Source organism: Mandrillus leucophaeus, unplaced genomic scaffold (genome assembly GCF_000951045.1).
Source record: "Mandrillus leucophaeus isolate KB7577 unplaced genomic scaffold, Mleu.le_1.0 Scaffold1183, whole genome shotgun sequence".
Lineage (NCBI taxonomy): Eukaryota > Metazoa > Chordata > Mammalia > Primates > Cercopithecidae > Mandrillus > Mandrillus leucophaeus.
In genome coordinates, this window is record NW_012100132.1 from 86409 (window position 1) to 107754 (window position 21346).

General features: G+C 58.5%; 1 protein-coding gene across 3 annotated transcripts in view; it reads right to left on the reverse strand.

The window, feature by feature from the left end:
* ADAMTSL2 (ADAMTS-like 2) overlaps positions 1-20844 on the reverse strand; it is a 42026-nt gene extending 21182 nt beyond the window's left edge. Inside the window, exons 1-9 of one of the 3 annotated variants that reach the window (XM_011965333.1) lie at positions 20450-20844; positions 16330-16569; positions 15575-15717; positions 14695-14770; positions 13268-13370; positions 12420-12565; positions 12162-12285; positions 8575-8655; positions 5808-5983 (exon numbers count right to left, since the gene is read on the reverse strand). In XM_011965333.1, coding sequence (XP_011820723.1) covers positions 5808-5983; positions 8575-8655; positions 12162-12285; positions 12420-12565; positions 13268-13370; positions 14695-14770; positions 15575-15717; positions 16330-16419 — 939 coding nt within the window. In that variant the 5' untranslated portion in view covers positions 16420-16569; positions 20450-20844. Of the gene's footprint in view, positions 1-5807; positions 5984-8574; positions 8656-12161; positions 12286-12419; positions 12566-13267; positions 13371-14694; positions 14771-15574; positions 15718-16329; positions 16570-18225; positions 18494-20449 lie in introns of those variants that run through there. The other 2 variants (XM_011965326.1, XM_011965340.1) reach the window with 2 other exon arrangements.
* Between the last annotated feature and the right edge of the window lie 502 nt (positions 20845-21346).

Here is a 21346-nt window from a genome sequence, read left to right on the forward strand (position 1 = left end):
CTCGGCTCACTGCAAGCTCTGCCTCCCGGGTTCACGCCATTCTCCTGCCTCAGCCTCCCGAGTAGCTGGGACTACAGGTGCCCGCCACCATGCCCCACTAATTTTGTTTTTGTATTTTTAGCAGAGATGGGGTTTTACCGTGTTAGATAGGATGGTCTCAATTTCCTGACCTCATGATCCACCTGCCTCGGCCTCCCAAAATGGTGGGATTACAGGCGTGAGCCACTGTGCCCGGCCCACATCCCACCTTTAACTCAATAGTTCAGCCTCCACAATAACCAGACAGACCCCGGAGGATCTGCCATCTGAGTCTACATGGGTACTGCATCCTCCACCAAGCGGGCACCCTCCACTGCCAGGGCGTGACCACTGTGTTCTCTCTCCTAGAGCTGATGAGCATGGCCTCATGTTGATCCTGGGTGGCCACTGATCTGGAAAATATGTTCTTTTCTATCCCTGCCAAGAAGGTAGACCAGAAATGATTTCCTTCCCCTGGGGCGGACAACTGTACACGTTTACAGTCTTGACCCAGGGCTACGCTTACGTTTCCGCTCCCAATTACAATACACTATAAAGGCATCTGGACCACTCCAATAACTTGACCTTTGTCCTCTGCACTGATACTTAGCGGCTCAGAGGAGCAGGCACTGGCGCTAGAGGTCTTGGTAAAGCACCTGTCTTTCAGAGGAGCAGAGATTCAACCCCGTGAACATTCAGCGGCCCCCTACATCAGTGGAAATGTCAGGGTTCAGTGGGTTGGGGTACGCCAGACATCTCTTTGAGAGGAAGGGGAAATTGATGGCATCTCATCCCCTCCACCACGAAGAATAATTCTGGAGCCAGCATATTCTACATCCAAGAATGTTCAATTCATCTGCTGGGTGACATTAAAAGCTGCTGCTGGACAGGTGCAGTGGCTCATGCCTGTAATCCCAGCACTTTGGGAGGCCAAGGCAGACAGATCATGAGGTCGGTAGTTTGAGACCAGCCAGGCCAACATGGCGAAACCCCGTCTCTACTAAAAATGCTAAAATTAGCTGGGCGTGGTGGTGCACGCCTGTAGTCCCAGCTACTCTGGAGGCTGAGGCAGGAGAATCATTTGAACCCAGGAGGCGGAGGTTGCAGGGAGCCGAGATTGCACCATTGCACTGTAGCCTGGGCAACAGGGTGAGACTCCATCTCAAAAAAACAAAACAAAACAAAACAAAAAAACAGGTGCTGCTTTGGGTGGAATCCTGAGTGGAAGGGGCCCCGCAGCACGTCCAGGCTGTGAGGCAAGCAGCCTGCCACATGGAAAGTATGACCTGGCAGATCCTATAGGAATAGAGATATCTGTGGTAGGGAAAGATGTCAGACGGAATTTCTGGAAAGCCTTTAGGGAAAGCATAACATAGAACCCTGTGGTTCTGGAGCAAGGCCATCTGCAGCAAATAAATATACATCAGTTGCAAAAAACTTCTGGCACGCTGTGAGGCCCTACTAGAGATGGAACGCTTGGGCTGCGGGACATCAGGCGACCCACGCAGCCAGAGCTGCCTCCAACATGAGTCCTATCAGCTCCGCCAGCAGCAATCCATCATAAGGTGAAAGTGTTACACCAGGGTTAGGCACAGGCAGGGCCAGAGGGTACGAGATCGCTGTGTCAGCAAGGGACCCAAACTCCCCCATCCAAGACCCTTGCACCCACATCCCCTTTCTAGCTCACAGCTACGGCTGGCGGGTGGTGGGTGGCGGGCGGGGGGGCTTGTGATGAAGGGAGAGCAGAGAAAAATGGCCAAACTTGATTCAGAGATGGGTCGGCTTGCCCTGAGGGTGCAAGCTGGAAATGGGCTCTACTTCACTGAAGCCCCATCCAGGGCTGGCCTGGAAAAATGGCAGTGAAGGAAAATCTTCCCTACAGGCTTCAGGCAGCGCACGTGATGTGAGCGTCGGTGTGATGGGAGGCAGGGCGGCCCGAGATGAGAATATGAACTGAATCATGGGCGGTGGCAAGTGGCTCGGCTGGCTGGTCAGGTCAGGAGCCTGGATGGGAAAGATCCGAAGGCTGGAGACCATGAGGTCTGGAGGAGGCCCCTGTGGCTGGATCTAGGGAGTGGGCATAATGGAGGTCTTCATTTCACTCGTTAATTTGTACCAGGAAGCATCACCATGCGAGAGGCACTAAACACCCCAGCAGAAGACAGAATGGCCTTGCCACCGGACACAGGCTAGTCGCTGGCATCGGTCACCCCACTGCAGGCACAATGAATCAGCGTGGAGGAACACGGCTTCTCACTCACCACAGCCACCATAGCTCCTTCCACTCCTGAACGTCCAGTCTCTGGCCTCAACACTAAGCCTCTAAACAGCACCGCCTCTCAAGGAGGCCACTCAGCTACTGGGTGACAACCTGATCACAACAGACCGCTTCCATCCTGGAAGGGGAAACGCCGAATCTGGTCCTAAATAAAAGTTGCGTTTCCTGCCCAAAGAACCTCAGCCAGCCCTAACACCCAAGGGCTCACAGAGTATCTGATTGACCGAGACAGGATACCAATAACATGGCACTGGACAAAGGGACCCCCTTTATATCAGAGGACGTGACACAACGGGCACACGACTGTGGGATCCACTGGGCCTGCCGTATCCTACAACACCCAGAAATGCCAGCCTGATGGAGCAATGAAGGGGGAGCCACGGTGCCAGCTGAGAGGCCACACACCTGTGAGGGTGGAGCATCCCCCCATGAGGTACCACCCACATAAATCAAAGGATTTTCCTTCACTGCCCTTTTTCCAGGCCAGCCCTGGATAGGGCTTTAGTGAAGTAGAGCCCATTTCCAGCTTGCACCCTCACGGCAAGCCGACCCACCTCTGAAAAGAGTTTGGCCATTTTTCTCTGCTCTTACTTCATCGTGAGGGCCCCCCACACACAGCCATAGCTGTGAGCTAGAAAGGGGATGTGGGGACAAGGGTCTTGGATGGGAGAGCTTGCGTCCTTTGCTGACACAGCTCTCTTGTACCCTCTGGCCCTGTGCCTCATCCCGGTGCTATGTGCCCAGTACGTAGACGACATGGGTCTGGGACGAAGGAGAGGCAGTAGCAGTAGCGATCATTCCCAGCCACCACTTGGGGACTGTGTGTTCCCCATCCCTGCAGCTCTGGGGTCTGTGGTCTAGAGGCCTTGGTTTGCACAGGGGGAACGTTTCCATCCAAAGATGCAGCAACAGTTTCATTACGCCCTAGGCTGTGGCCACACATGGTCCGTTTGGGCATTTTGTACCAAGAGACCAGCAGCGTGGAAACGAGTGGCCATCCTGGCGGGGTGATCGACCTTGATGATCAACAGCAGAGAGGTCAGGGGAGGTGGCTCATGCCTATAATCCAAGCATTTTGAGAGGCCGAGGCAGGAGGGTCACTTGAGGCTCAGAGTTCGAGACCAGCCTGGACAACATAGCAAGACCCTCTCTCTTACGCCGGGCGCGGTGGCTCACGCCTGTAATCCCAGCACTTTGGGAGGCCGAGGCAGGCGGATCACAAGGTCAGGAGATCGAGACCACGGTGAAACCCCATCTCTACTAAAGATACAAAAAATTAGCCAGGCGTGGTGGCGGGCGCCTGTAGTCCCAGCTACTCAGGAGGCTGAGGCAGGAGAATGGTGTGAACCCGGGAGGCGGAGCTTGCAGTGAGCCGAGATCGCACCACTGCACTCCAGCCTGGGCGACAGAGCGAGACTCCATCTCCAAAAAAAAAAAAAAAAAAAACCCCCCCTCTCTATTAAAAAAAAAAAAAAAAAGAGTAGGAAAGGCGTTGTTTGACCCTGGGGCCAAAGAATCTATGTGACACCTGCTGATGCCCTGGGCATCTCTTGGTATCCCCCTGCCCCTTGTGATGATAACTGGACAAAGCCAGCAGCCTCAGGTTGAGAATGCCATGGAGACCAGGGTCACCTCACCAGGTAGCCACCTGGCCCCGCTGAGGTGCTAGCTCAGGCTAAGGGGAAATACAGCGTGTCACAGAAGGAGGAAACTGAGTGTCAGTTGCAGCCCCTACACCAGCTGCAGTTCAGCGCACCAAACTTCCTCCTGTAAGGCTCCCCAAAAAAGAAACCAACGCAATTCTAGAGGAGCTGTTCCCTGCCAAGGCAGACTCATGCAAAGCGCATGGGTCCAAGCCGTGCCGGGGGTGGACCACGGACCTCACCCTTCGGTGAACTGCCTGGGGTGGGCGTGCGACAGTTCACAGCTGTGCCCCGCTCCAGGCATTTCCCTCAGCCAGAGGGAGCTGTCTCTCCCCAGGTCATGCCCCCAACAAGAGGCAACTACACGTGGCAATAAATGATGCCCTCCTGCCCCAACTGGAGATAATGCGATCCCGGGGGGACTGTCTGAAGCCCACAGAAACTGCATCACAGCTCAGCTGCCCCCTCTGTCTAGTCCCATGCCCTCCTGCCCATACCAACCAGTGTTCCCAAGACCGCTCCTGACACTTCCCCTAAGCCCTCTTGCACGCAAACCCCCACCTCAGAGTCTATTTTCTGGGGACCCTGACCTACAAAACAGCCCCTACAGCCAGGAGGCGAAGCCAGGTGGCCAGTTCACCTCCAGACACAGCTTCAGGCAGGGCCAGGTAAGCATAGACACAGAGATGTGTGGCCCCCATTTGATTCCGGGGTCACCAGGAAAGCTCTTCAGCCAAAAAGCAGTGTGCGGAGACGGACAAGCACCCCCAGTTAGAGACCCCTCCAGCACAGCAGCTAAACAAAGAACAGGCTCTGGCACCAGGCAGGCCTGGGTTCAAAGCCCAGTCGTGCCACTTACGATTCCATGACTGCTCAAGTCACTCACCTCTCTATGCCTACATCTCATTACCTGCAACGTGAGGCAATGAAACCCACTACAGTGATATCTGGAAACCAAAACAGCTCAGGTAGGGAGGGGGCGCGGCTCCATCCCTGCTGTATGCCCTCGGCCTCCAGGAAAGCCAGTAGGCCTTGATGGCCACCACAACTGCCCATCTCAATGTCACCTGACTTTGGTGACATGAGAAGTCCTTTACATATTTTCAGTGCTGAGGCACCAATCCACCAGGGGCTCCATTTCCAGATGCTAGCCATAGGAGAACTCGTGGCAAGCCGGGCATCACAGGCCCACATTCTCTCCTGCCCACTGCTCGGGCCCTGAGCCCCACCCCAGAACCCCTGAGTGTCCCGGGGAGGCCATGTCAGGGGAGGGGGCAGGGGCCACAGGAACTACCTTCGGCCCTGGCACTAAGGACCCAGCACAAACACCATAGTGCCCAGGGGGGCGGAGCATGAAGCTAGATAGGGGCATAAACCCCTCCACCATGGAGTGGGGAGGGGTCCAGCGTCGTCCTTAGTGCCCCGAGCTCCCTGTGGACTTCCCAAAGGGCAGGAAATGGGCAGCACGGAACCCCCGCTGGTCCACCGCTGGACCCCGCTGGTCCACCAGGGAAGCTAGCCACAGTGAATGGATGGATGAATGAATGATTTCAAGAAGTGGGTGAGAGAGTGGGTGGTTGAGTGAGAAGTGAACGGGTAAATGAATTAATGAACTGATGAGTGAATGGGAGACTGTGAATGAACCAAAATCTGAGTGAATGAATGAACGGGGGAGGCAGTTAGTGAAAGAACAAGTGAATGAGTAACAGTGATTGAACGTGAAGCCCAATCCAGAGTGGTGAGGCTGCCAGGTGCACGTGCACAGTGGCCCTGGGGGTGTCACAGGCTGGAAGCCCCCTCCTGTGGCCAGATTCTGGGGAAGCAGTGCCCGGGGCCTTGGGGGCCCCCAAGGCCTGCGGCACACGCACCATGACGTTCAGACCCTGGTTGGTGGGTCCCTGTGCCACGATGTACTCGATTCCGGTCTCATAGACATCCATGGGCCGCCGGTACTTGACCACGGTGCCTGCGATGTTGAAGTTCTTGGGGCTGTCCACCTTGTAGTTGCCGTTGAAGAAGTAGTAGCCAGCTTCGTCTGCAAGAGCTGGAAGGGCAAAACCGCTGGTCACAAAGGGCCAAACTGGCTGGGGGAGGAGGTAGTGTCACCGGCTCAGGGAACCACCACCAGCTCTGCCCTCCAGGACCCCGGCCCAGATGCCCCCGAAACAGGAAACTCCCATCATGGAGAGTCTGGCCAGTGAATGCAGAGGAGGCGCAAACGCACATTCCTCTCAGCCCAAAATCAGCAATGAAGGACTTGTCTAGATGCTGAACACGGCTGGCTAGGGACCCATTTGCAGCTGCCTTTGAAGAAGATGAGGCGCTGCAAAGTAATGAGGTCGCACCACGACCAAGGGACGCAGTCTGGAGCAGGACAGTCTGTGGCCTGTGGAAGGCACACGTGAAGCTAGATAGCGGCATAAACCCCTCCACCATGAGGTGGGGAGCGGCCCAGCCTCGTCCTTAGTGCCCCGAGCTCCCTGTGGACTTCCCAAAGGGCAGGAAATGGGCAGCACGGAACCCCCGCTGGTCCACCAGGAAAGCTAGCCACAGTGAAAAGATGGATGAATGAACGATTTCACCAGCAGGAGTCCTGGGTGCCCCTCCCATCGTCCACACAGAGTGACGCTGCAGCCCTGGCCTGGCCGGCATGGGGGGTGCTGACCACCAGGCCCTTCCTGGGGATCGTCCTGAGCTGGCCAGCTCCATCCTCTTCATAGGAGCAGAGACTCCCTGCTGCCCTTGCAGGCAGGGCCATGCTGACCCTTCACCCGTTAACCCGTGCACCTGGACCTGGCCGAGGTGCTCAATCAGGCCAGGACGGCCTGGCGCAATCTCAGCTGCCCTCTTCCTGGGGCCGGGTGGGTGGGCACTCCCAGAGCCTGACTCCAGCCTGATGGACGCTCAGGATGGAAACAAATGGTCCATGAAAGCCGGTGACCCCTGCAGACTGGAACAAATGCCTAGAGTTGGTGGGGTTTCAGGGGGAACTGATTCTCCCTGGGGCCATGGAGAGTGAGAAGAGGCAGGGGGCCTCCAGGGCTGGGGACGCGGGGAGGAGGCTGACTCCGCGCTCGGGACACTCTGTCTTCCAAAGGGTGTCCTTAAAGCCAGTTCCAGGAACTGGCCCGCGGGAGAAGAGGAGTTCGACTTCCAAATTCCTGATGCAATATGAACAGAGGAGCCGGGGCAATTAATTTATTATCAGACAGACGCAACAAGCAGGACATGTCTGCTTGAAAAACCCCCTTAACGTAGAAAAGTCAGAAGATAACACACATTAGAGTCCAAGTTCTGCGAAGGGAGTGTGCTGGGGCCTGGCTGTCTCGGCCCCGTTTCCAGGTGTATGTGCAGGGTTAAATCCGAGGCTCTCGTCCAAAACCTGTTTCCTGACAGTAATGACCTTCCTTCCTACGGCTTTCCCAGTGCTCCGAGGCCACCCTTGGTATTTCCACGCGTCTGTTTCAAGAGCGAGAGCTCTGCAGCCAGCTCAGAAAACGTGGAGTTTCCTGGCCTCTCCACTCTCCCAGCAAGCAAGCGACAAAGCAACCGGCCTGGCGAGAGGCCCAGCTCCCAGCTCAGGCCAGGGAGCAGCCCCCAGGGCGCTGGGTGGTGGAGCCAGCGTCTGCAGCACAGACCTGCTGCGGTGGGGGCACTCAGACCCCAGGGCACATACGGAGGGCTGGCCCTTGGGCTCTGGAGAGGGGATAGGAGAACCCGAAGTGGGTCCCAGACTGAAGACCTTCAGCAAAGCCTCGTCTTCCAGCACCCACTTAGGAGATGGGCTTCACCCCACCAGTTCTGGCTCTCAGGAGGAGTGGGAGGCAGTGGGGGGAGTAAGCCCAGGTAGTATCAGGTTTGGGGCTACACCTGTGTCCAAAAACATCATCCCCTTATAGCCTGGGTCACCAGCCCACCCCGTGAAGGGCAGGGTCGAGCACAGAGCAGCTCACAGGCGTCAGCACCTGCCCACCGTGGCCCAAAGGGTGCAGACACGGCACGTTGCTGGGCCAATGATCCAGCTTCACAGAGGGCCCTTCCAAAATTTGCCACCAAGGCTCACTACACTCAACATTTGCCACCAAAATGGGGTCTCACCACTCCATCCATCATGGAAGTAACTCCAGAATCCTCAGGTTAGAGGACTCCCCTCCCACGGCCCAGCCTCCCAGTGGAGACTGACTAATGGCAAGAACATCAGCATGAGGCCCCCAGACCTGAGTAGGAATCCTACCTCTGCACCGACTTCCTCTCAGTGCTACCTTGACCTCGTTACCTCCTGAGACTCACTCCTCGAACCCCACAGGGATCTCATCTGCAGCGGCCCCCAGCTTCTGCCTGTGCCAGGCTCTTGAGTGACAGGGAGCTCCCTACCCAACATCACCACCCTCCCATTGTCCAGCAGCTCCGAGTTCAAGGTCCTTCCACGCACAGAGGTAAAGCTGGTTCCCCTGTAAGCACCTCAGCCACACCCACATAGCTGGCTCAAGTTCTGGCTCCTGCAGCCATGCCTACGGCACTGGCCCATCCCTGTCCTGGAGGAAGGGGTCCAGGGTCAAGTGCCCCTTCTCCGCCATGCACAACACCCCACAACCAAAAGCTCAGTGAGGCAGCCGCCAGACGCTGCGCACCTACCTAGCACGTCAGCAGACTTCTTCCTCTCTACAATCTGGATGTCTCGGGCGCCAGCCGGGATGTGGGTCACCAGAGAGTAACCTGGAGGCAAATGGATGACAGTGAGCCCCTCTGGATTGGAAAGGCACCCTTGGATGGCGCTCGCCCACTCCACAGCTTTTGGAGGGTGAGTGGTGGCTGTCTAAAGGCTAACCCACCCCCCACGCCCACTTGGGTAGCTCAGCTCAGACCCATCCTATTGCAGAAGTTGACCAACCAAGCTGGGCACCTGCCCAGGCTCACCCCTTCCTACCAAGGCCACGGGAGGGCTTGCCCGTGCTTGCCCCAACCCCTCCTAAGGGACAGCGAGGGCCACAGCGATGTGGAGCACACTGGGAGTTCAGTCCCACTCTGCCATGTGTCACCCAGGAGACCCTGGGCAGCCGATGGAGCCCCAGCTCCCTGCGTGCGTTATCACTGCCATTTTAAAATCCTGTCTTGTCACAACACCACGTTGACTTTCAAGGCTCGCTACACTCAAAGACGTGGGTGAGAAAGGACAAGGAGAGCTGCAAATAGAATCTCCAACTCTGCCTACGCCCTTCCTAAGCGCCAGGCCCCAGGCTGAGGTCCAGATCGGACAATACCAGCCGGCTCAGAGCCTGTCTTCAAGGCCCCCAGGCCCGTGGGGAGGCAGCCATGCAGTCCTCCCAGCTAGAAAGAAACCAAGGGTCTGGAGGGGAAGTGCTGAGAGAAGGAGAGGTGTTGCTGGCAGGCAGCTGAGGGAGGAGCCTAGGGAGAAGGAAAGATTTTAATACGCCCTGGGACAGGAAAGAAGGGGTTCTCCAGGTCGGACGTTTCCTGGGGTTTGACGCTTGTTTCACCTGATTCCTCCAGGAGTGGAGGACTCCACGTGGGCCTCCCTGCCGGGGTTAGTGTCTCCCGCAGGCCAGCACCCGCCTGCCATTCCTCCCCCAACACCATCACACCTACAGGTCTCCGGAGATCCTGACCTGTCCCTCCCGGACAGCAGTGCTCTGGAAAATGTTTAACAGTAGGCTCTTTGGAGACATGGGGAAACAGGAGCTGTGACTTGTAGCATTGGCCAGTTTCCGTGGTGTAAACACCCCTGCTGTGGCCAGTTTCACGCTACTATAACTGGGCAGCTTAACTTCCAAATTCATTTTAAAACTTTTTTTTCCCTTCTTTGGGTTTCAACACATAAACTTGAAGCAAGCGACTGAAGCTATGTTTGTTTACACCACCACTGTGACATCACTGGGCGTGGCATTGGGAAGAGAGGCTGCAGCACACCCGTATATGGTGTTTTTGCCACACAGATAAAATAGTTACACACTTTGGGAGGCTGAGGCAGGTGGATCACCTGAGGTCAGGAGTTCGAGACCAGCCTGGCCAACATGGTGAAACACTGTTTCTACTAAAAATGAAAAAAAAAAAAAAATTAGCCGAGCATGATGGTGGGAGCCTGTAATCCCCGCTACTTGGGAGGCTGAGGCAGGAGAATCGCTGGAACCCAGAAGGCAGAGGTTGCAGAAAGCCGAGATCACATCATTGCATTCCAGCCTGGGCAACAAGAACAAAACTCCGTCTTAAAAAAAAAAATTAGTTCTAGACGTCAAAGGATTAGAAAGTGGTGACTTTGTTTTAAATATAATGTAGTTAAATATAGGCTGTTGTACTTTAATTTTCAAATTAGCAAGATTAGCTCACAAGATTCTTGAGCATTTAATACCCTAGCCCATCCCACGGCCCCCAGCATGGTTACCAAGCACAGCTTGTCCGGGGAAGGCGTGTGGCTCAGCTCGGAGGACTACAGGCCAGGAGCAGGCTGCCCGGGTTCAGGCCCCGTTCTGCCTCTTGTGGATGTGTGACCTTGGATGAGTTATTTAGCCTCTCTTTGCTTGTTTCTGTATATTTCAGCAACAGTAATGTGGCAGCCTTGCAGAGCTGTTGCCAGGCATGAATGAGTTACCTTGTGAGCATGCAGAATGAGGGACGTTGTTTGCACGTCAGTCCCTGGGCCCCAGGCTGAGTTCCACGAGAATGTGAGCCCTATCTCTCAGGCCTCACTGTGTGCACAGTGCCTGGCACACACTAGATGCCCTATAGGACACATGCTGCCCCAGTGCCCACACTCCCTCTGCATGCCCTGGGTCCAGCAGGAGGCCGTGTAAGCAGGTTTGTGGGAGGAAGGGAGGAAAATCAGACACCTTAGAGCCTCCTATAGTGAGACCACCAAAGAAATGGCCTCTGCCCACCTCACCCTGCTGGACACCCAGCCCGCATTACTCACACCCCTGCCTGGTGGCTCTGCCCCAACCCTGTCCCTTGTCAGTCCGGCATGCCCGTCCCTAGGTCCCATGTCCAAGCCCCATCCTCTCCAGTGCTCTCCCACTGGCAGCTCCTGGAGCTGACACTCACGCCACAGTTAGCCCTCAGTGGCAGGCGAAGGTCATTCTCTCAACCTGTAAAACACGGCCGGGTCCTCCGTGGCCCTAACAGGCCTGGTTCTAATCCAGACTTGACTGGTCTCGCTGGGACCTTGATAGATTATTCCCACTCTGGGTCTCAGTTTCCCTGTCTACTTGGGTCTGAAGCTGCCCTGCCTTCACCAGTCTGGAGGTTGCAATAACCCAGTTCCATTCCTCAAGCTTTTCTTCAGACCCAAAAGTGTGTTCAATCTAATGCCAAGCATTACAAGTGACATCCCTCCAAAAGTAGAAAGTGCTGTCCCATGCACAGACGCCCACGCCCCCACGAGGGTTGGGACAGAGCTGGACACAAACATCGGGCCGAATGCCCGTAGCTTAGGAAGGGGACAGGTGTTGCCCAAAGGAAGGAGGGGGTCTGGGCTGGGTCAGCCTGGAGCTGACAGGGAGCCTCTGAAACTCAGGCCCCAGAATCCAGTGTGCCAGAGTCAAATCTCATATCTGCAGAGAAAATGCGTCTCAGGCCTCAGTTTCTCCCTTTTTAAAGTGTGGTGTTAGCCGGGTATGGTGGCTCATGCCTATACCCCAACACTTTGGGAGACGGAGGTGGGTGGATCACTTGAGGTCAGGAGTTCGAGATCAGCCTGGCCAACATGGTGAAATCCCGTCTCCACTAAAAATACAAAAATTAGCCAGGTGTGGTGGCGGGCACCTGTAATCCCAGCTACTCGGGAGGCTGAGGAACGAGAATCGCTCGAACCTGGGAGGCAGAGGTAGAGGCTGCAGTGAACCCAGATCGAGCCACGGCACTCCAGCCTGGGCAACAGAGCAAGACTCTGTCTGAAAAAATTAAATTAAAAATAAAAAGTGCGTCGTTAACACCTCCCTACAGGCTGTCTCAAACGGCAAATATGACCCCCAAGCCAAGTGTCCACTGGTACCCAGTAGGTCCTCAACAAAGGGTTGCCCATTTTTGCAAACCAACAGAGGCCTACCATCACCGGGCCAGCTCGCCTGGGCCTGCATGCAGAATCCGGTGCCTCTAGAGGGGAAAGACTTGCCCAGTGGCACCCAGGAGGCTGCAGACAGGAGCACACTCAGGACCCCCGATTTCCAGACTCAGTTCTGCTTGGACTTCAGGGCACGCTGCTGCCTTACCAAGGTGGGTGTTCCCTTTGCGATAGTTGCCCGTCACGTGGGTGCAGCTGCTACCGTCCCCCTGGCAGACGCCGCACTTGTCCAGTGTGTGGGTGGAGAAAAGCACCCCGTCACAGCCGATGGGCTACAGGAAGGGAGAGGGAGAGGGCTGCTGGGAGGGCGCTGTGGCCAGGCCTCGGGGCCGCCACTGCCTCCCACAGGCGGGCAGGCAGTCAGCACAGTGAGACCAGCGGTACTTTTGCTACAACGTTTAACAACCTCACATTTTCCAGACACGCAAACCCCTCGCAGGTCGGTGAGCTTGCAGGATGTGCCGTCGCGGGCGGGGACCATGAGCTGCCGCTGGCCGTCCACGGTGGTGCAGTGCAGGTCACATGGTTTGCTGGAGATGTGGACATAGTCATCTGGTGGAGGGAGACAAAGACAGAAGGTCTCAGCGGGACAGGAAATGCCGGATTCAGGGGACTTCCCTTTTCCTCCCTCTGAGACAGCTTTCATTGCATAGATGGGGAAACTCAGGCCTGGAGAACAGAAGGGACCTGTCCAGTTCTCAGTGGCAGAAACTGATGGGTTGTCTGGCTCAGCCCACACCCCGTGAGTTCCAGCTTCTATCAGCGCCTGAGACCCACACTGGGGTTCCCCCACTGCAGGAGGTCTGAGCCAACTCGACACCCCTGTGCTGCTGGCCCTGGGCACCCCAGCCCTGGCCCTCGCGGGTGAGCAGGAGAAGGATGAAGCATTTAAGCTGTTGCCTGAACTACTTGCTTTCCATGGGACCGCATGGGCGGTCTCCATTTGGGATCCTCTCGGCTGGTTCCTGACTGTGCCCAGGAGCCAGTAAGTGGGAGAGTCACTATTGCCCTCAGAGGTCAGGCCTGCAGGGAACTCAGCCCTGTAATCTGTCCTGTGTTGATGTCATGGGTCATGGGGGAGGGGACAGACCCCTGGGCCAGGGCTCAGGAGACCCAAGTTCATTCCTGACTCCTTGTCTGACCACCTCCATTTCCCCACCTGCCCACCCGTCGAGTTTGGTCTCAGGTGCCAGAAGGACCACCCCCAAAGCTCGGTCAGCTCCCTGCAAGGTGGGTCCCCAGGGCGGCAGGTACCCGGGTACAGAGGTTTCCACTGGTGTGTCCGCCCGTTGTACACGTGGGAGTTGAAGGAGACGCACTGCTCCTCGCGGAAGCTCCTCCCGTCCGGCGGACACTCCTGGGAAGTGAGGGGACAGGGAGGCTCCGGGAGGAACTCGGCCCGACAAAGGCATTTTTGTCCAGGCTAAGCAGGAAGTGGCTGCAGCCGGGACAGCCGTGCGGGGGCCACGGCCCATGGGGTGGCCTCTCAGGCTCCTGTTCGCTCCCACACACTCTCCGGAGGGAGCAAGGACACAGGGAAGGGCAGCTCCGCCCTTCACGCCAGCCCTCTGCCTACTCTAGACGCAACCCTCCCATTCCCCACCACGCCGTCTCCCAGTCTTGCGGTGGAGGGGACATGACCCTACTACGGCTGGCAAGGATGCTCCCCTTGCCCCCGTCCTCAGCAGGCCCGGACTGTGTGTCCACGGCGCCGGAACAGGGCCTGGCACATGGTCCGTGGCCACGCACACCGCCTGAATCAGGAAGATCGTGGTCCTGACTCCATAAAGAGGAACCCAGCTTGCAGACAGGAGACTCGTCCTCGGGGGGACCCAGCTTAGTCGTGCTGGGGCCAGAGCTCAAACCTCTCATGCTGGAGCTCATAAATGCCCTTCCCCCAACCCCTGGTTGCACCATCCTAGGAGGGCAGCTGACCAGGTGCCGCCAACACAGAAGCTGTGGCTACCTGCCTCCCTCCAGCCCCTCGCTCCCTGCACGGGAGCACACGCCCCCTGAGAGACACAGACACAAAAACCTCCAGCTGCTCCGCCTTCCCTGACCAGGCAAGCCACATGAGCCACTCTGGGAGGCCCAGACCCCAGCTCAACATGACCCAGCCCCACGCCCGGCGGTCCTTGGAAAGGTGTTCAGGTTCCAACTGCCCAGCGCCCCACTGGGAGCTGCCTAGTCAGAGTCAACACCTCCTCTCCAGCCTCGGCTACCCAAGGAAGCTGATGGGGGCTGGAGCAGAAGGGCACCGAGAGCAGCCCAGGAAACTGTTTTATGGGGTGGGGGGTACTGTTTCATGGGACGGGGAAGCCTGGCAACTGCTGGGTCTCTGTGAGCAGCAGGTGCACGAATGTTGTGAGTAAAGTGGAGCCGCGACCAGAGACCCCAAACCTTGAGGCTGCACTTGAAGCTCCAGGAGCACAGTGAGTCCGCCCGTCCCAGCATCGCTGAGCACTTGTGGGCACACAGACAGCGGTCTGGACAGTGGATGGCTCCGTCCTAGCCCAGGGCCCCCCGCAACCTTCTCTTCAACTCTGCTCCTGGGCTCTCCTTGAAGTGCAGGCCCAGAACAGAATGCCCAGGAGGCCCAGGAGCCACTGGGAAGACCCCCTGAAAACTGCATGATGACGGGGAGAGCAGGCCATGGTGCCCCTGCCCAAGCCAGGCCTCACCTGCACTCTGCAGAGCTGGTACCGCTTAGACGTGCCCGTGCAGGTCCTGTTCCCGGGGCCTGGGGCGGACTTCCTCCTGGCAGAAAGATGCAGGCTCGGAGTGAGAGCTGCAGAGGAGTTTCAGGAATGTCGCCTGGGCTGGCCCCACGGCCACTGGGGTCCAGAATCTCCCCTGATTCCCATGACCCAGAGGGCTCCCTTCCTCTCTACTCAACTCCTACCCCGTACACACACCAGAGCCGAGGGAGAATGAGATTTGATTCACTTCTACATCAGCGGCACATAGCACAGGGGCTCAGTACATGGAACTGAAACCACCACGTGAGTTGCGTGCCAGGCCTGTGCCCAGGTGCACACACACGTGTGTTCTCAGAAGCATGAGGTGGGACCAGCACGCTCTCCATGCCATGGATGAGAAAACTGATGCCCAGAGAGGTTAAGTGACTTGCCCAAGGTCACACAGCAAGGGAGTAGCACAGGTCAGATAGGAGCCGGGTCCATCTGGCAGTGGAGGCTTTCACTGCCAGTCCTCTGCTTCTCCCGAGGCTCCCTGGCATTCTCTAAAGACCCTCACTCAGGTCTTCAGAAGAGAAAGCAGGGTGTTTCTCCGCCTCCAGGACAGACCTCTAGAAATGGCTCCTGCCCTCTCATGAAAGGGCTTCCCTGGTGCCCTGAAGCATGAAGGACCCCAGCGCACCAGTGCCGGGGCCCATCCATAGCTGCATCCAGCAGAGGCTGATGGGCGGACTCAGCCTGTGCTGCCCCCAACCTGAGAACCCTCCCAGGGGGAGAAGCCACCAGGCTGAAGGGCCAACTGCCCTCTCCTGCCCGCTGCCCTGCCCTCATGCCAGCCCTCAGGGCCATGTGCCCCACCTCGCACCTCTGCTTCAGGCAGTGCCGCTCCTGGGATGTCACCCCACCTCCGCAACTTCGGGAGCACGCCGTCCACTTGGTCCATTCCCCCCACCAGAAGGCCGTGGCGTCCGTGCCCGCCTCCAGGCTATTGGATGTCGGGCTATTGTCCTGGATGAGAGGGACCCCCAGATGGTAGAGGGCTTGAGTGCCCAGCAGGACCAGCCTGCCCCCACCCCACGCCCGAGGGCATCACCATCAGCGGGACTAGAGGACACAGCCCCCTGGCTGGACCCCCCTGCAGGGTCACTCAGCAGCTTGGGTTCAGATCTTCTGGGTGGCATTGAGGGGAACCCCCAAGGAACTGTAGACCACAGGTCAAAGAGGGCCTCTTTGACCTTGAGGTCTAGGATGGCCTGGGGGCTTGGCAAGCTCCTGGGGCTGCACCTAACTGTCCTCACTTTCCCTGGAGCAGCTCAGGGCCCATCTGCGTTCTGCAGGACACAGCCCACACTGGCCATGCTGGGGCCTTCACTTGGAAGGGAAGTACTCAGCCCCCTCAGCCCTCTCCTGCCCAAGTCACCAGGGGCTCCACAGTAGCCAGGGGCCCTGTTCAGAGAAAGATCTGACTGGCTCTGGGAAGAAGTTTCTAGGAGCCAAGAGGGGTTCTGGGACCTGGGGCACGTGCCCACACAGCCCCCTCCAAGCCAGTCCATCTGGGAGCGATCACAGCACTTGGGGAGGGGACTGGCATGGGCCCTCAGACCACAACACCACACTCACCGTGGACCCGGTTGACACTGTGTCCCCAGCCACAACCGCCAGAACCAGCAGGGACCAGGTCCAGCAGGAACATTGCCATCTGCCGTCCATCCTAGGAAGCAAGGCCACTGTCACCACCAGGCAAGCTCCGCTCCTCTTCCAGATGACCAGGGTACGCTTTGGGAAGAGCCCTCAGGGCCCAGCCAGTGCCCAGGCCTCAAGGTTATCTGGGACTAGTTGGTCGTGGTTGCCTGGCAGACCCTGTTGGGAAGGATGAACCCCCCGCCCCAGTCTAGGCTTAGCAAGAAGGAGCTTGGAGAATGATTAGTAACGCCTGCTGCAGGCAAGACACCCAGCGGTGGTGTGCGTGCTAAGCCTGCGCCACCCTTGATCCAAGGGCATGCAGGGAAGCATGCCATGCTTTGCCTCCAAGTCCTCGAGCCCCCTAGATAACTGCTGTGGAGACAGACAGCCTCGGCTGAGGGGTCTGGGGACCCAGGAGAGGGGAAAGGCTGTGGCTCAAAGGGATGGGCCTGGGCTCAGTCCAGCCCCTTGGCAGGAGCACCTTGGCAGGAGCACCTTGGGATTTTGACTGGCTCAGCTCTTGCTGGCCTCATAGGAGAATGGCCTCTGCCACTGGCTGCTGAGGGTCAGTGCATGGAGATGGGCTTGGCCAGGTCCCAGGGGAACATGCAGCCTCGCCCTAGACGAGCAGCTCCACAGTCAGCATCCAGCAACAGACGGCACTCAGGTGAGGCAGAACCCAGGTACCTATGCCACCTCCCCATCCCCGGAGACATGGAATTGCGGGAGGGGCGAGGCAGGAGGAGGTATAGTTTGTGCCAGCATGTCAGCAGTCCAGGGCCACACAGCTGACTTCCTCCCAGCAGCCAGCACCCTGGCTCAAAACACCTGCCAGAGGTCAAAGCAAGCCCATTGGAAGGGACTGTGCAGCCTCTGGGCCCTCAGCCCTCCCCACCCCCTCCTCAGCGCGGACCCTGCCCTGTGGAAGGGAAGAACAGAGATCCGCCATGGCCTCTGTCCAGGCCTTGCTCAGGTGCTGGGTGTCACTGGCCAACAAGTTAGAGAAGGGATTTCAGAAACCATGCAGCCTGCACTCATAACCTGGAGCCCAGAGACGGGAGCCAACTTGCTCAAAGCCACACAGCAAGGCAGGACACTAGCAAACTCAGGGACTCGACCCCCATGCCTGGCCAATTCCAGGGGCAGAAAGCATGGAGGTCATCCCTCACCCCTGCCAGCCCAGAGGCCAACTCTGGCTCTGCCCCTCCCTCTTCAGCAGCCTCCATCCAACTTGAAGAGTTTCCTTGCAGGCCGGACACCTGCAGATTTTCAGGGACTACTCCAAGGACACCGCTGCAGCCCGGACGATGAGGCAGTGCACCCTGGAATGGGGAGCCTGAGTCCTTGACCTCCCCTGCCCCCGCCGCCTGCCCCCCACCTCCCTCCCCTGCAGACCTCCACCTGTACTCCCAGCCTCACACCCACAGGAGCCCCCTCCACTGTGCCATTGGCTAACGGGTGCCCCAGCCTCTGCCTGCCGGCTGAAGACAGGTGCCAGCCGGCCTCACACTTGCTTTTCATTAAGGCTTCCAGACACCGCTGGCTTCTGGCCAGGCCTCGCTCACAGGGATCCCTCCCTCCCTGGGGTCCAAAAGCAGCGGCTGGCGGCAGCAGATAGGTCTGCCGTGCACACAGAGCTTCGGGCGCACAAGGCTAGGTGCTGAGAGGCCACCCTGCCCCGTGCTCTGCGGCCCGACCCCTCCCCACAAGCCTCCCCACGTTATGTAACGGCTCCAGAGGGCGCAGGGTGGTCCTACCCCCAAACCCACTCTGAGCAGTGGGCTGGCCTGGTGGACGCTGCAACGTGAGGGGGACTGGAACGAGGTGGCCTACCTGGCTTCGGGTCAGCAGGTTGTCCTCCCAGAGAAAGGGGCGAGCGCTGCGGAGGGCAGACGGCGCCAGGTGCGCTGTGCGTGCGGGGGCGGCGTGAGTGCAGAGGCTGCGGCCCGGCCTCCCTCTCCCCTTCCCCTCCTCCCCCGCGCCGCCTCCCTCTCCCACTTCAAAGAGCATCCAAGAGAGGGGGTTCCCGGGAGGGGCGCAGCCCAGTGGCGGCTCTGCGCCGGCGGCCGCCTTTATAGCTGTCAGGCAGACGGGGAGGAACTCACACTTCCCACCAGGCCGCTCCCCCGCCCGCGCCGGCCGGCCTGGCGCACACTTTAACCCGCTCTGCGCCTCTGGAGCCCGGCCAGACCGGCCCAGCTGCCTGTTGGCTGCTGCCGGCGGCGGCGGCCCAGGAGCGGCGAGCAGGGAGGCCTTCTTCCCGGGTCTAGAACTGGGGACCACATGTCGGGTGTCCAGACGGAGCAGCCGCTGGCCGGAGGTTACCGGGGAAGCTGGCAATGGCAAAGCCCCAGCCCCGCCTGTCCGACTTCTGCCTCCAGAGCGGGCCCTGTCCCTGGGGCTCCTGAGAATGGGGTCTGGGATGTATGAGGCGTCCCGTCTGACCGCTCTGTTGTACGGAGGGAAAGGCTGAACTTCCGGGACCACCATGCCCCGGGTCACCAGCCTCAGAAAGCTCCTGAGATGCAGGGGCCTAAGCAGGTGGAGGGACTGAGGGAGAGACCCAGCAAGAGTGAACCAAGGGCTCCAGGGAGGAGACAGATGTGCCCATGGCCTGCTGACCAGATGGCTAGAGCAGCCAGGGCCAGGGCAGAGAGGCGCAGGGATTCTGCAGATGTCCAGCACCAACTTGGCAGCCCCTGGCAGGCCAGGCCTGGAGCTCGAGCCCCTGTTCCGGCTGAGCCAGGGCACAGAGCAGAGCCAGAATGGGTGGAGCGGTAGAGCCCCCCTGGGAAACCAGGGCAGGCCCCAGACTTTGTGAGGCTTTCCTAAAGCAAGGCTGGGCACCTAGCCTCTGCACACCAGCTTCCCTAGAGCCCATCATCGGCAAACAGAGGCACCTCCAAAACAAGGAGGAGGAGGAAGCTGGGGCACCGTTCCATCAGGTCATCTGTGTTTTTTCATCCATGCCCCTGCCAGTTCCTTCAGCTGCCTTCTTGAGAAAGTTCTGCCCTGTGTCTGACCAGCCACCAGAAAGGCTGGGAAGGAAAGCCACCAGTAATGTAGTGAAAGCGATGATACCCTCTGCCCTCTGTCCGCCTTGTCCTATAGGCCCAGAGCTGTGAGCATCCACCTTTATGATCTGCATTTCACAGGTGGAGGAACTGAGGTTCGGGGGCCGAGTCACCTCTCCAGCAGGCAAGGCTGGGATGCCAGTGCTCCTGGGAGTTGGGTCCTGTCCTCTGCTGGGCTCTTTAAGTTCCTCTCCCTGGCACCCTCGGGCAGGCACGTCTTATTCATCTCGTTCCCCCTCTGGGGCCACTGGGGTACATGGTGGCTGCTCCTAGTCACAGAACCAGGACTAACCCTAACCCTAACCCAGGCCCACACTGCCCCCTGGGGTCGCTATGCTGAAGCACAGACATGGTGGCACCTGTCACCCAGCACACACACACACACACACAGGCACACACACACACAGTCCCTCTCACATGACTGGATCACACTCACTCTGGGAGCCTCTACCATCCCGTTCCTCTCTCTTCTGGTGACCGCCAGGCCTTGCACCCCTTGGCACAGTCCTTGAGCTCTGCTGGCGTTTGTGGCCTCACATCCAGCCAGTGCCAGGGTGACTAATGGTTTCCCTTGGGAGGCACCCCACAGCCTACCAACACAAACACTCCCAGTGTCTTCTCTTGGCTCAGCAAGACGGCACAGGCTGCAGGCTGGCCACCTGGGAGACGGGTCTGTGGGGCCAGCCATCCCCTGGCTCTGTGACCTACTGCAGGCGTGTGACCCTCCAGGCCCCAGCTCCCCTGGCCAGCCACGCTTCCACACCACCCCCACCCCTTACCCCAGAGCCCCCAGACTTGAGGCCCGGAGGGAGCCATGACTGTCACGTAGCAGGTGCTGTGGCAGCTCCTGATGCCAGGGACTCCTTGCCCCTTAGGGAGTGTTGTTGAGGTGAGTCCTCCACTCTCCAGGCTCCCTCTTCGGCCTGCAAATTCCTGGCCTCCCATGGCCTCCCTCATGTAGGATGGTCTCAGCACACACCCACCAGCGCTTGCAGGGCTGTTGTAGCCGTGTGGCCCTGGTGCTGGAGACACCACCTGCCTTTAGAAGGGGATTGTTGGCCAGGCGTAGTGGCTCATGCCTGTAATCCCAGCACTTTGGAAGGCTGAGGCAGGTGGATAACTTGAGGTCAGGAGTTGGAGACCAGCCTGGCCAACATGGTGAAACCCCGTCTCTACTAAAAATACAAACATTAGCTGGGTGTGGTGGTGGGCACCTGTAATCCTAGCTACTCAGAAGGCTGAGGCAGGATAATCGCTTGAACCTGGGACGCAGAGGTTGCAGTGAGCCGAGATCTCACCACTGCACTCCAGCCTGGGCGGAAGAGTGAGACTCCAGCTCAAAAAGAAAAAAAAAAGAAGGGGATTGTCTCCACTTGTGTTTTCCAGATATCTGAGGAGCTTAGAAACAGGACAGCAGGAATATGTGGAGGGGATGCCTGGGAGGGTGGGGTTCGAGGGAAAACAAGGCAGGGATGGAGAAGCAGGCTTGGGGCAGAGGGGCCGGTGAGCCGTGGTCGACCACTTTGGAGGTTCCCTGGGATGATGTTAGGCGGCCGCAGTGGGAGCAGGGCCTGTCCTCACAACAAAGTGGCCACGGCAGGTTCAGGAGTTTAAGGACGTGGCCCAAGCTGTGGGAGGTGGGTCCCCTGTCTGGCACCCAGAGGCCTAGCAGGCCTAGCAAATTTATGTGTATAGTGTGGTTCGCCTGACTGATAGGGCTGGCCGGCCACGGCCTTGAGAGAGGCCCACCAATACCAGCTTCCCTGGTATCCTGCGGTTCTTCTCTGTTGCCAGCCCAGGACCCAGAACATCCTAGGAGCCTCCTGGGCAGACCCTGCCAGAGTTCTCACACCCAACTGGGACGGGGCCACCAAGGGACC